The 13,162-nt window shown below is 42.1% G+C and overlaps 1 protein-coding gene across 4 annotated transcripts in view; it reads left to right on the top strand.

Moving 5' to 3' along the window:
- Positions 1 to 13,162, top strand: part of LOC106898323 (VPS10 domain-containing receptor SorCS1-like) — a 296,409-nt gene that overhangs the window by 207,409 nt on the left and 75,838 nt on the right. For all 4 annotated transcript variants that reach the window (XM_014959531.1, XM_014959524.1, XM_014959514.1 and 1 more), the window contains exon 6: positions 1,317 to 1,381. In XM_014959531.1, coding sequence (XP_014815017.1) covers positions 1,317 to 1,381 — 65 coding nt within the window. The remainder of the gene's footprint in view (positions 1 to 1,316; positions 1,382 to 13,162) is intronic.

Raw genomic sequence — 13,162 nt, 5'->3', positions numbered from 1 at the left:
TTTAGGAGAAAAAGACCTTGCAGTAAATGTTATTAAAAAATGAGAAGAGGTGAAAGCAACACTGGCTAAGAGCCTTTTCTGAAACTTCCAGTCCCCAGCAAAGGAGAATTAAAAAAAAGGGAGAACTTCTAGCTAGAGAATTGTTACAAATTTTGTCAGGCAAAGCTAAGGCTTCATCAGGACACAAGTAGTCTTGTTATTGTTAACGTTTTTGTAATGGTTATTAGTTAATGCACATGATGATTAGGGGCTGGAGCTGCCTCTGATTGCAGTCAGTGGGAACTGAATTAAGGTCTAAGTCACTGTTTGAACCTCACTTTTGATTTCCTGAAAAATAATGAGGCTTTGAAGAACAGCATCTAATTTGTCTATCACTGGAAATGAATGTTTCTCTTCCCTGATGCATCTATTAACTTGGAGGTTAGGCAGCTGACAAGGAACTGGTTGTTAACCCTTAGTGTTAATCTAACATTATGATTTGGATGACAGGACCAAAACCAGAAACAAGGCTGATTATCAGAGATGCTGCTGAGGCTGCTGTACAATGGGATTGGCACATACTTGCCATAATTCAGACAATCCATCAAACCACTGGCCATTTGGACTGTCCCAGGGAGTAGTTGAAGCCAGCAGTGCCAGTCCCGGGCAACCTCAACAGTGGAAGCAAAGCTTGAGTCTATAAAACCCTTATTTGCAGTGCTCAATGTCTTTATCTGGTTGCTTGTTAATTCAGAGTGAACAGTCATTTTCTGAGTCAATCCGACATTTCTTTTATTAATGGAACACTGTTTTTATTAGATCAGAAGTGATAAAATGTCTCAGGATGAAATGAGTTTTTAAAATTTCTTAATTAATGAGGGAATATTGATCATTAAGAGTGTCAATTAAGCAAATGTGTATAAAATGTCCAATATAAAGGAACAGCTATAATTAGTATGCTGGCAAACACTATTATCCCATCAATTAAAGTCTCTGTATCCCACCCAGAACTGAAATGCGTCCTTCTAACCAAACCAGGGGGTTGTCAGGTGCCAACAAGAACAGAAGCAAGTCTCTTGGTGTAAATAAGTGAAGTGAAGAGGTCAGAAATAAAGAACTCATACGTACAGTGGCATTGATTCAATAAAATGGCAGACTTTCTTTCCAATTTTCAAGTTTATTTTCGGGTAAACTCCAAAATACTTTCAAAATTATCAGCTTTTTCTTGTGAGTATGAGTTTAGGTCCAGGTTAACAGGATCTCTTGTGGAATTAATCTCTCAGACATTTCTGGTATCTGTTGTTTTTAACACATTTGAATTAATCTGTCGTTTACAGGTCTATGATGGGGTCTGGTAGAGAGCCTGATCTCGTGCACCTGGAGGCAAAGACAGTGGATGGTCGTAAGTACATCAGCTTCTGAATATTGTGGGATTCTGGACTGCTCTCATGTTCTTGTAACCACAAAATATCATGGTGGAAATCTGACTTTACTGCTTCACTCATTTACTATGAGGGGTTTGACTGTTCTGAGGCAAGTCTGTCCAAAGAGAGGTCTTGCCAACTGTGAAAGGAGCTGAGAACATGGTAACAAAGAAGAGGTGATAAGCAGTGATTTGGGTTAGTATATACAGCACTTTTCTTTCTTCCTACATGACTTTTATTCGTGGGAACAACATGACATTGGAGAGAAGTTCCTGGGTCACAGACTGTAGCTGCTGTTGTTTCACACAGTTCATACTATCACCTTGTTGATAGTTTTACAGTTTTAACTTACCAGGGATACTCTGCCTAGGGTATTACCTTTGAAAACACATCATTTCTCTCACATTAGAAACCTTTTAATGACCAGCCAAAGTGTATCCTTCACTGTTATTGTTTGTCCTATCATGTCCTTCACTTTCATCAGCTCCTCTCCCTCCCTGCTTTGCCTCTTGAGGTGCTTTTCTCCATTCCAGGAGTGTCCTTTACTTAGAACTCCAAAATATTCTCCTAATTGGCTGTAAATTCTCTGAGGCATCTTGAGCCACCCACTGGCCTTTTCTTCTCCCACCCATGCTTCCTCAAGGTTTATCTTTGAGCTCCACTGCCTTTGCAGATCTTCCTCCATGGATTTCTTTTCCACAGGCTGGATTGCCTCAGGCAGGCATCACACCAGAAGCTTGGCTGCCATAGATCTTGTCGTTGTAATTCCATATTGTTTCCTCTGTAAATAGCAGCTTTGCTGCAACGTAACAAGCAGATTTTTACCATTTGTAATATAGAAGTATTAATGATGCAGTCAATTAATTCCTTTAAAAATGGATAAAATTCTCCCCTGAGCTGTAGCCCCAAATGCAGTGGTGTTACTTAAAATGTGTATTTTGTCTTTGGAAAGTTAAAAACTGTCAGGATAGGTAATACTAACTATAAGGTAATCAGTTTTTTAACTCACTGAAATTTAGCATGAAAGAGAATTTTTTGAAAGATGAATTCTGAAAGGAAACAGTTGCGATAGAAACCATAAAGTTTTAAAGGTCTTTCCATTTCAAGATATGCAAGATTAGTAAAAGTGAAAGAATGCATTATCTCTATTTCTTATGATTTGTGACCTCTGATTATGATTTCTCCTCTCAATTTCACTTACCTGAACGTGGTGCCAAGGCTGGGAACATGAGACTTTCTATTTCTTGGGACATGCTAAATGAGAATGAAATATTCTAACAGGACGGTGTCTATCTCAGCACAAAATATTACTGTTATAAGGCATTAAGAGTTTGAGGTCTTGAGTTGAAGCATTGCAATCAGTGTTTATGGAGTTATATTCTGGTCGTACTTTTGAGGGGTGCTCAGCCCCCTCAAAAGGAGGAAGCTCCCTCCAACTTCAGTGGGCGGAGAAGGTGCAATGCTCCAAATGCAATGAGTGGTCTTCTTTGAGTTCTTAGGTTGTAATAAGAACATTTTGCACAGCTACAGCGCGTAGAAAGCACTTTTTAGAAAAAAGACTTCTTGAGTCCTTAACAAATTAGTTAGCTTTATTAAAGCTCTTAAACTTCAACTAAAAAACAGGGAAACTCACTAAAGAGTCAGGCATATTAGTAAAGAATAGTGGAATAACAAATTATTGCTCATCAGCTAAGCTCTAGTAACTGATTCTGAGCACTTATTTTGGCATAGTTGTGAGGCAGCACAATTTAAGTTTCTCCGTTTAGGCAGTGACAGAACTACCAGTGTAAATATAGCAGCGGTGTCAAACCTTCAGCCAGTGGTGACCCCTCTTGCAAACCAGTCATTCGGATGAAACTTCTGCTAATGATTCAGGAGGTCCCCAGCTCAGCTCATTGGCCATATACGAAAAAGTGTTGGATTTTCAGTAAGTGCATTTTCCTGTGCATGGTGAGACACTGGAACAGGTGGTGAGGTGCTGGAACAGGTTGCGCAGAGAAGCTGTGGATGCTTCATCCCTGGAAGTGTTCAAGGCCAGGTTGGATGGGGCTTTCAGTAACCTGCTCTAGTCCCACCCCCCCAGAAGATGTCCCTGACCACAGCAGGGGGCTTGGAACTAGATGATCTTAAAGGTCCCTTCCAAACTAAACCATTCTATGATACAATTCTATTATATGCTCTGTTTTGCCTGTTGTTCCAGGGAGTGTTGGTCTCTGGCAGAGGACAGTGGGTAGCTGGAAGCAGTAACCTTGGAACATATCATGGTATGGTTTTGCCAGAAGACATTTGGTAGCACTGCAGGTCACGGGGTTTTGAGTCTAAAACAGGCTAAGAGTGTACACATGGTCCATTACTTTAGTTACCATGACCAACTTGGTATAGTCAGGTCTTTTGGCTACTAGAACTGCCTTTGTAAGTACTAAACAGTCTTCTTTTCCTGGACAAAGTCACCATCACCCCCCAGTGGATAAATAAATCTTTCTCCTCTGGAATGAAGCAGGTGTGTTGCTGGCAGTGGGTTGGTGGGGTGAACTGTGTTGGAGTAAGAAAGATATCCCCTAAGTTGTTCAAGACCAGGTTGGATGGGGCTTTGAGCAACCTGGTCTAGTGGGAGGTGTCCCTGTCCACAGCAGGGGGGTTGGAACTTGATGATTCTATACCTTTATTTCAAGCTGAGGGTAATTTGCAAATAATTTTTCTTGGGTTTTTTCTTTTTTTTCATGCTGCCTTTTTTTTTTTTTTTTATTTTTTTTATTTTTTTTTTTTTTTTTTTTTTTTTCCAGGGAGTGTTGGTCTCTGGCAGAGGACAGTGGGTAGCTGGAAGCAGTAACCTTGGAACATATCATGGTATGGTTTTGCCAGAAGACATTTGGTAGCACTGCAGGTCACGGGGTTTTGAGTCTAAAACAGGCTAAGAGTGTACACATGGTCCATTACTTTAGTTACCATGACCAACTTGGTATAGTCAGGTCTTTTGGCTACTAGAACTGCCTTTGTAAGTACTAAACAGTCTTCTTTTCCTGGACAAAGTCACCATCACCCCCCAGTGGATAAATAAATCTTTCTCCTCTGGAATGAAGCAGGTGTGTTGCTGGCAGTGGGTTGGTGGGGTGAACTGTGTTGGAGTAAGAAAGATATCCCCTAAGTTGTTCAAGACCAGGTTGGATGGGGCTTTGAGCAACCTGGTCTAGTGGGAGGTGTCCCTGTCCACAGCAGGGGGGTTGGAACTTGATGATTCTATACCTTTATTTCAAGCTGAGGGTAATTTGCAAATAATTTTTCTTGGGTTTTTTCTTTTTTTTCATGCTGCTTTTTTTTTTTTTTTTTAATGTTCTTACATTTACTTATTTATACTTTGTTTGGAATATCTCTTTTGGGAGTTAACCAAGTGGAAAAATTCAATAAGAGGATTAAATTTGAGAAGGTGGATGGAGGTAGACTTGCCAAAACAAGGCAGGGAAAAAGAAGGAAAGAAAGGGAGGCCATCTAGCGGGACTTGAACAAGCTGGAAAGCTGGGCAGAGAAGAACCTAATGAGGTTCAACAAGAGCAAATGTAAGGTCCTGCACCTGGGGAGGAAGAACCCCAGGCACCAATATAGGTTACGGGTGGATCTTCTGGGAAGTACTACTGAGGGAAAGGATCTGGGAGTCCTGGTGGATGGCAGGCTCTCCATGAGCCAGCAATGTGCCATTGTGGCCAAGAGGGCCAATGGAATCCTGGGCTGCATAGGGAGAAGTGTGGCCAGCAGGTCGAGGAAGGTCATTCTCCTCCTCTGCTCTGCACTGGTGAGGCCACAACTGGAATACTGCGTCCAGTTCTGGGCTCCCCAGTTCAAGAGGGACAGGGAAGTACTGGAGAGAGTCCAATGTAGGGCAACTAAGATGATTAGGGGATTAGAGCACCTCCTTTACGAGGAAGGGCTCAAGGAGCTGGGGCTCTTTAGCCTTGAGAAGAGAAGACTGAGGGGAGATCTCATCTATGTTTACAAGTTCCTAAAGGGTGGGTTGAAGGAGGGTGGAGCTGGACTCTTTTCAGTGGTTTCCAGCGATAGGACGAGGGGCAACTGGCACAAGCTGGAACATGGGAAGTTCCACTCAAATAGGAGGAAGAACTTCTTTCTGGTGAGAGTGCTAGAGCCCTGGAACAGGCTGCCCAGGGAGGGTGTGGAGTCCCCTTCTCTGGAGATCTTCAAGACCTGCCTGGATGCTCCTGAGTAATGTGCTCTGGGCAATCCTACTTTAGCAGGGGAGTTGGACTAGATGATCTCTAGAGGTCCCTTCCAACTCTGTCGAATCCGTGAATCTGTGGTGTGGAAACAGCCACACATTAAAATAAAATATCCTGAAGTGGAAATATCAGGGCTAAGCAAAAACCTGCTGAACTCAATACAAACGAAAAAGCCACCTCATTCTTGTGCTGGTATCTTTTCCAGCAGAAGCTGAGTAGTGCAACTGCAGCTTTAGGGAGAAGAAGCAGAAATGTCAGTGGAGAACAGTGTTAGCCCATCTCCCTGGCAGTGTTATTTGAGAACATCTATCAGCAACAACCCTAGTATTGGGTTTTCCTTGCTAGAATACCAATAACTCTCTGTCTCTGATCCCTGATTATGGTCTGTCTGTGCATTTTATTTATTGTGTTTATATACATAATGTAAAAGGTTTACAAGGACCAAAATAGGAGTCTCTTAGCAGGCATAAATCAGTATAACTTCAGCAGCACATTGATTTACACCTCCTGAGGATCAGTCTAACAATGTTGTACCTGAGCTCATTCTCCCTAATTTTATTTTTTTTAGATCCAGAGAAATCTCTGCTCCTGAACACACTGTGTCTCGTCAAACTAGGGTGATGAAGGCAGTGATGAACAAACTGAGTACAGACTGTGCAATTTAGTTGTATTGATGGAGAGAGATTTGCAGGGCTAATCATTGCCATTTATGTTTTCAATCCTGTTGTGTAAATTTTGGAGAGCACCAGGCAAATTTTCATCTCGTCAAATGGTTTTGTTTATTTTTTAAAGGCTTCAGGCCCAATTTTTGGGTTTTTTTTTTTTTTTATGCTGCTTTTTTTTTTTTTTTTTAATGTTCTTACATTTACTTATTTATACTTTGTTTGGAATATCTCTTTTGGGAGTTAACCAAGTGGAAAAATTCAATAAGAGGATTAAATTTGAGAAGGTGGATGGAGGTAGACTTGCCAAAACAAGGCAGGGAAAAAGAAGGAAAGAAAGGGAGGCCATCTAGCGGGACTTGAACAAGCTGGAAAGCTGGGCAGAGAAGAACCTAATGAGGTTCAACAAGAGCAAATGTAAGGTCCTGCACCTGGGGAGGAAGAACCCCAGGCACCAATATAGGTTACGGGTGGATCTTCTGGGAAGTACTACTGAGGGAAAGGATCTGGGAGTCCTGGTGGATGGCAGGCTCTCCATGAGCCAGCAATGTGCCATTGTGGCCAAGAGGGCCAATGGAATCCTGGGCTGCATAGGGAGAAGTGTGGCCAGCAGGTCGAGGAAGGTCATTCTCCTCCTCTGCTCTGCACTGGTGAGGCCACAACTGGAATACTGCGTCCAGTTCTGGGCTCCCCAGTTCAAGAGGGACAGGGAAGTACTGGAGAGAGTCCAATGTAGGGCAACTAAGATGATTAGGGGATTAGAGCACCTCCTTTACGAGGAAGGGCTCAAGGAGCTGGGGCTCTTTAGCCTTGAGAAGAGAAGACTGAGGGGAGATCTCATCTATGTTTACAAGTTCCTAAAGGGTGGGTTGAAGGAGGGTGGAGCTGGACTCTTTTCAGTGGTTTCCAGCGATAGGACGAGGGGCAACTGGCACAAGCTGGAACATGGGAAGTTCCACTCAAATAGGAGGAAGAACTTCTTTCTGGTGAGAGTGCTAGAGCCCTGGAACAGGCTGCCCAGGGAGGGTGTGGAGTCCCCTTCTCTGGAGATCTTCAAGACCTGCCTGGATGCTCCTGAGTAATGTGCTCTGGGCAATCCTACTTTAGCAGGGGAGTTGGACTAGATGATCTCTAGAGGTCCCTTCCAACTCTGTCGAATCCGTGAATCTGTGGTGTGGAAACAGCCACACATTAAAATAAAATATCCTGAAGTGGAAATATCAGGGCTAAGCAAAAACCTGCTGAACTCAATACAAACGAAAAAGCCACCTCATTCTTGTGCTGGTATCTTTTCCAGCAGAAGCTGAGTAGTGCAACTGCAGCTTTAGGGAGAAGAAGCAGAAATGTCAGTGGAGAACAGTGTTAGCCCATCTCCCTGGCAGTGTTATTTGAGAACATCTATCAGCAACAACCCTAGTATTGGGTTTTCCTTGCTAGAATACCAATAACTCTCTGTCTCTGATCCCTGATTATGGTCTGTCTGTGCATTTTATTTATTGTGTTTATATACATAATGTAAAAGGTTTACAAGGACCAAAATAGGAGTCTCTTAGCAGGCATAAATCAGTATAACTTCAGCAGCACATTGATTTACACCTCCTGAGGATCAGTCTAACAATGTTGTACCTGAGCTCATTCTCCCTAATTTTATTTTTTTTAGATCCAGAGAAATCTCTGCTCCTGAACACACTGTGTCTCGTCAAACTAGGGTGATGAAGGCAGTGATGAACAAACTGAGTACAGACTGTGCAATTTAGTTGTATTGATGGAGAGAGATTTGCAGGGCTAATCATTGCCATTTATGTTTTCAATCCTGTTGTGTAAATTTTGGAGAGCACCAGGCAAATTTTCATCTCGTCAAATGGTTTTGTTTATTTTTTAAAGGCTTCAGGCCCAATCTGAGGCAAGCTGGGACTGAGAGCACAGTAGTAAAACTGATTTTTCTGGTTGGAAGAAGTTCATATGAACCTTATCTCACATTTCTGTTTGCACACTTGGGTGTCCCTGGTGTTCCACTTTGATTTTAGAACAGGATCAAAGTCAAGCCAGCACAGTCAGCAGGAATTGTGATTATTTTTTGCCTGGTTTCAGGTCAACACCCCAATAAGACAGTTAATCTCCTACAGTTCTTAACCACGCGATAAGCTCCTCTTACGTTCACCACCACAGTCAGCAGGCAGAGTGACTAGTAGGAGTGAAATCTAGGTTTGCTCAAAAACAGCTTGAAGTGCTTTCAGAAAGAATATAGACTTAATGACGTGGGACTTAGGTTCATAAAGAATACACAAGTCCTGAAGGATCTTTAATTAATGTGTTTCTCTGATTTGAGATAGGGAGGGTTATCCCAGTAAGGCCTGATTCAAGCTAATTGACATGGAGGTATTTTTTATTCATGTGATCCCTACTGAGGAATCCAGAATGTTGGTGAGAATTACAAAGATGGATTCCTACTAGGTATTTGGAGACTAACTGGGTACCCGTTGGCCCTCCAGAGCATTGGAAAGCTGACTCAAAGGATGTCTAAGTGACAGTTTCATAAATGCAAGTCAAGAAAACCAACTAGTACATTTATGAGAGATGCATTCACTTATGTAGATAGAAGCCAATTGATTTTGAGTAGTTTAACTTACATAATTTTTATTTTTTTTAAAGAGTGGATGAAAGAATCTAAGGGGTTTTCTAAAGTGCTGGCAAAAATTTAGAGAGCTCCTTAAATTTAAAAAGTACTTTTGTTTACTTTGCTTTTCTTCTGCTGTCCTGATTTATACAGCAACTTTTCTTATGTAGTGACAGGACGAGGGGAAATGGCTTCAAGCTGGAGGGGAACAGATTTAGATTGGAGATTAGGAGAGGGTTCTTTACTGTGAGAGTAGTGGAGCACTGGAACAGGTTGCCCAGGGAGGTGGTTGAGGCCCCATCCCTGGAGATATTCAAGGAGAGGCTGGACAAGGCCCTGGGCAACCTGGTCTAGTTGGGGGTGTCCCTGCTGACTGTGGGGAGGTCGGACTAGATGACCCTTGGAGGTCCCTTCCGGCCTGGACAATTCTATGATTCTATGATTATTGAGAAGTAATTTAGGTGCTCCTGTGATTGCAGGTAAGACCAAAGCCTCACCTGCGATCAGCAGGTATGCTCTGCTTGCTGATCAACATGGACCGAGCATCTGGCCAACAGTGTCTGAATTAAAAAGTTGTGCCTGGACTGTTTCCACAAAAAATTACCAAGAAGAATAAAATAATCACTGCTGTAGAAAAAATGAGTAGGCAACCTAGCCTGACAATCTTTTGCTAACATAGCTAGAGTGGTGAATTAATTCCTGTAGTGCCCTAAATCTGTGCAGTGATTTTTATTGTTTTTTTCTGATTGTGATTAGTATTTTTTTCCTGATCATGATTAGTATTTGTCCTGGAGAATGACATCTGTTATTTTCTCTAATTATATTCTTATGCCAGAAATGGCAGAGGATATACTTCCCCATGTAAAGAAAGATTCCTGACTCTGACATGCAATGAAGAAAGAGTGGCAGCAGGATAAAAACAGAATTGTGTGTAGTTAGTAAATGGGATGGCTTCATTTCACTCATCTTCATTGCTAGTTAATTGCTTTGCAGTTGCTGAGTCCTGGAGAGTTGTGAATATATTCTCAGATCATAAACATTTCACAAATCAATATTCAGACCAGATGGAAAGGGATAAAAAATAGTCATTTTGTATGTTTCTCAAAAAAGGAGTAGAAAGATTAATGTATGGGAGAACATTTAATTAAATTGTGGTACTCATTGCCATGGGAGTTCGTGGACGCTGAAGGTGTGCCTGGACTGCCAAGGCACCTGGGTAAATTCTTATAATCTTTTCTAGGCTTCTGTTATTAGTCACTTTTGGAGAGGGGTTACAGGCCTGGGTCTGTCAGTGGGGTATGTTACTGCCATGTTTTTACAGTTCATTTGTTACCAGATGCCAGTCAGCCTTCAAAAGCAGAAACTATCCCTAATGTCTAAGCTGTTCAGTAATGAACTAGGACACTCCGTAGTAAATCTGGAAGACAAACAAGTCATAGATTGTATGGATACTCTTTGCATAAACTCCTCATGCATTCCTCAGTGCATTAAAGGCAATACAAATAAAAATCAGGAGGCTTGAGACATTCACACTGAGTACAGTGAATATTCTCTCTGACTCTCCTTGTGATCAAATAAGGTTTTTGAAGGATATGCATGCAAGCTTAGACTGGAAAGCAGTGGGTATTATGATTTGTTATGTCATATGAAATAACACTTGGCAACAAAGTATCCTGAAGAAAGTCCTACTTTGCTTTAGGAATGGATTTAAAACTCTTCCCTGTACATTTGTAGAGGCTCACCAACCTCCAGTAACCAACAACAACCTTCCACCTCCACCAGCTGAGCCAAGAAATCTCTCTGGGACAGGCTGGATGCGCTTCCCTTGAGAACATATTAGGATGGAGCTCAAGTAAACAGAAAAGACTAAAATATTTCATGGCACAGAGTCCCTCCAGCTCCTGACTTTTGCTATGTGTTAGCATTTGCAATTCTCTTTCACCACTGAAACAGATTAATTTTGTCAGAGGTTTCCCTTACAAGATGTCTCTCCATTCTTGTGTTCTGTGACTTTTCTTGCTTCCTCTTTAGAAATAGCTGCCTGTCCCCAAGAAAAATCCTACTGTTGGTGTCTAAACCTGTCAAAATCAAACTGTCTGGGGGTGTAAGAGCTGGGAATTGCTATGTTCTTCTCTCCAGGCACAGCGTGACTTTGTTGTTGTATATTAAAAACAGCAGCTGTTGTTGGAGGTGAGGGTTCTGGAACTGAAAAGCATAATGTCCTAATTACCTATGGCAGGGAAAACATCTGTGCGGGAAAACTAATGAAATTAATTCCAAAGCTTAGCAACTGAATACATTAATTGACATTAATTAATGCTAAATTACAAAGCTCTGCCAATGGAATCACATAAAATGTCCATGAGAATCAAGTGCCGAAACAAAATCCCTGAGTTAATGTGAGCACAGCAAAACTACCCTTAAGGAAAAAAGAGGGATGCAGGCACTGCAAGAAGCCTGTTTTCCTTCTCGCTGTCTCCCATGGCAGAGGGAGCTTTTCTTGGCGTGCACATCTCAGGGTTTGGCTGTTTGGGCGATCAGCTTAAGCAATTTCAGTGCTCTGCCCTTTAGTCATTATTACTGGCATTTTAGAACTGGAGCCATGGAGAATTGCACTGTAAAAGTTCACAGGAATTACCTTAGTAAATCCTCATCAATGGTACAATCACTGCTGTACAGACTCCTGCGATCGCAGCAGAATAGATGTAGTCCCCATTCCTCCTTTAAAAAGGGATCAAAAAAACTTCAGTCACCTCTAATGGATGTCAACTTGGAACACTTTTTAAAATCTCTTGTGGAAGAGATTCCTTAATCTTCTTCGCTGGTTGGTCCCAGCAGCACCCGTCCTGTTACCTTCCTGTGCTCTCAGGATAGATAACTTCTTTGCATGGGGAGTTAGAATGGAAACTGGGGAGGAGGGGGGGAGGAAGGGCAAAAAAAAAGGAAACAAGGTGGGAAACAAGAGGTCTGATGCTATCCAGGTCTATTCGATCCCATGTGTGAAAAGCCCCCAGTCTTACCAACAGCTCAGGGAGTGGTGGGGCCAGCCATTTCAACTGATGCCTCTTTGTTTAAGCCCAAGATCGTCAGGCACTTCACTCGGGAACCTTCTTGAGACAGAATGGGAGGGGATGAATGTGGAGGCGAGGGGTGAGGGGCTCTCCTTCGTGGTGCAATGGGCTGAAGCAACAGGAGGACTGGGAATTGGTTGTGTTGCAGGTGAAGAAACACATGTTTGTTCTCCATCTGATGTCCAGGGGGGGACATGCTGCACCACACAGTTCTGTTGGGTGGTGAGAGAGGCTCCAGCCCTGTTGTCTCCCTTCTTGCTGGGAACAGAGGGCCAAAGGGCTGAACAGCTCTGAAAGGGAACTTTCCTGAGCTGGTTGGAATGAGCAGTCTGGGAGTTACGTTGTTCCCTGCCCTCTCGTGGCTAATGTGGAAAAAATCATGTCCCTCTGAAGGGAAATGTATTTCCATCGTGCTGTTGGGGCTGTTTTAATTAAATGTTTTGCAATGAGCTGCAAAAGCATAAAATGTTATAAACTGCAGTGACTAATAATACTTAGCACTTCATATATTCCAAGAATTCTGCGAACGCTGGGGTAAAATCATCCCTCATCAAACTTTCCTAAAGGTTCGTTACCCTGCGTGTCTGTTTCAAGCAGAAGTCAACAGCCCTTAGAAGTAAGGATGGAAATATCAAATCATAGTTTTTAATTAAAACTGAGATTAAATATGAGGTGGTAAAAATTCAGCCATTTCTATTTCAGTATAAAATGCTACTTCTCTGATCAGATGGTGGTAATTATATCAAACAAGGGGCTGTGCTTCTCCAACAAGGAAAAATATTAGAAGTAGTTCTAAGATTAAATGCCATGTAGTGTTTCTGTCATGTAAGTGCTAATACTAAAATGCCAAAATCCTTCTTTCTGTAAATTGACTTCGTCATTAAACAAAGCGCAACTCCTTAACTGGTCTGAAAGAACCCAAATTGAATACTGAGAATCTGGCTCTGTATTCTAGGATAAATTATCGCCATGAAGAAATTCAAATTGCTTTTCTTCAGGTGATGGATTATGAGATGAGCACTGCTTCAGAATAGGAGATGAGGATGTCCCATACAGTGACAGTGGGTGAAATGGCTTTAGGGCTGCATTTAGACCATTTACTTTGAAACATATGACCGATTAAAACTGCTAAGGCTTTAGTTTCAAGAGTGTGTGGAATGAACACCAGGTTTGTCAGTGT

This window comes from Calidris pugnax, unplaced genomic scaffold (genome assembly GCF_001431845.1).
Source record: "Calidris pugnax isolate Ruff unplaced genomic scaffold, ASM143184v1 scaffold4, whole genome shotgun sequence".
Taxonomy (NCBI): domain Eukaryota; kingdom Metazoa; phylum Chordata; class Aves; order Charadriiformes; family Scolopacidae; genus Calidris; species Calidris pugnax.
Note: the sequence above shows the minus strand (reverse complement) of the source record. Positions and strands in the feature narration are given on the sequence as shown.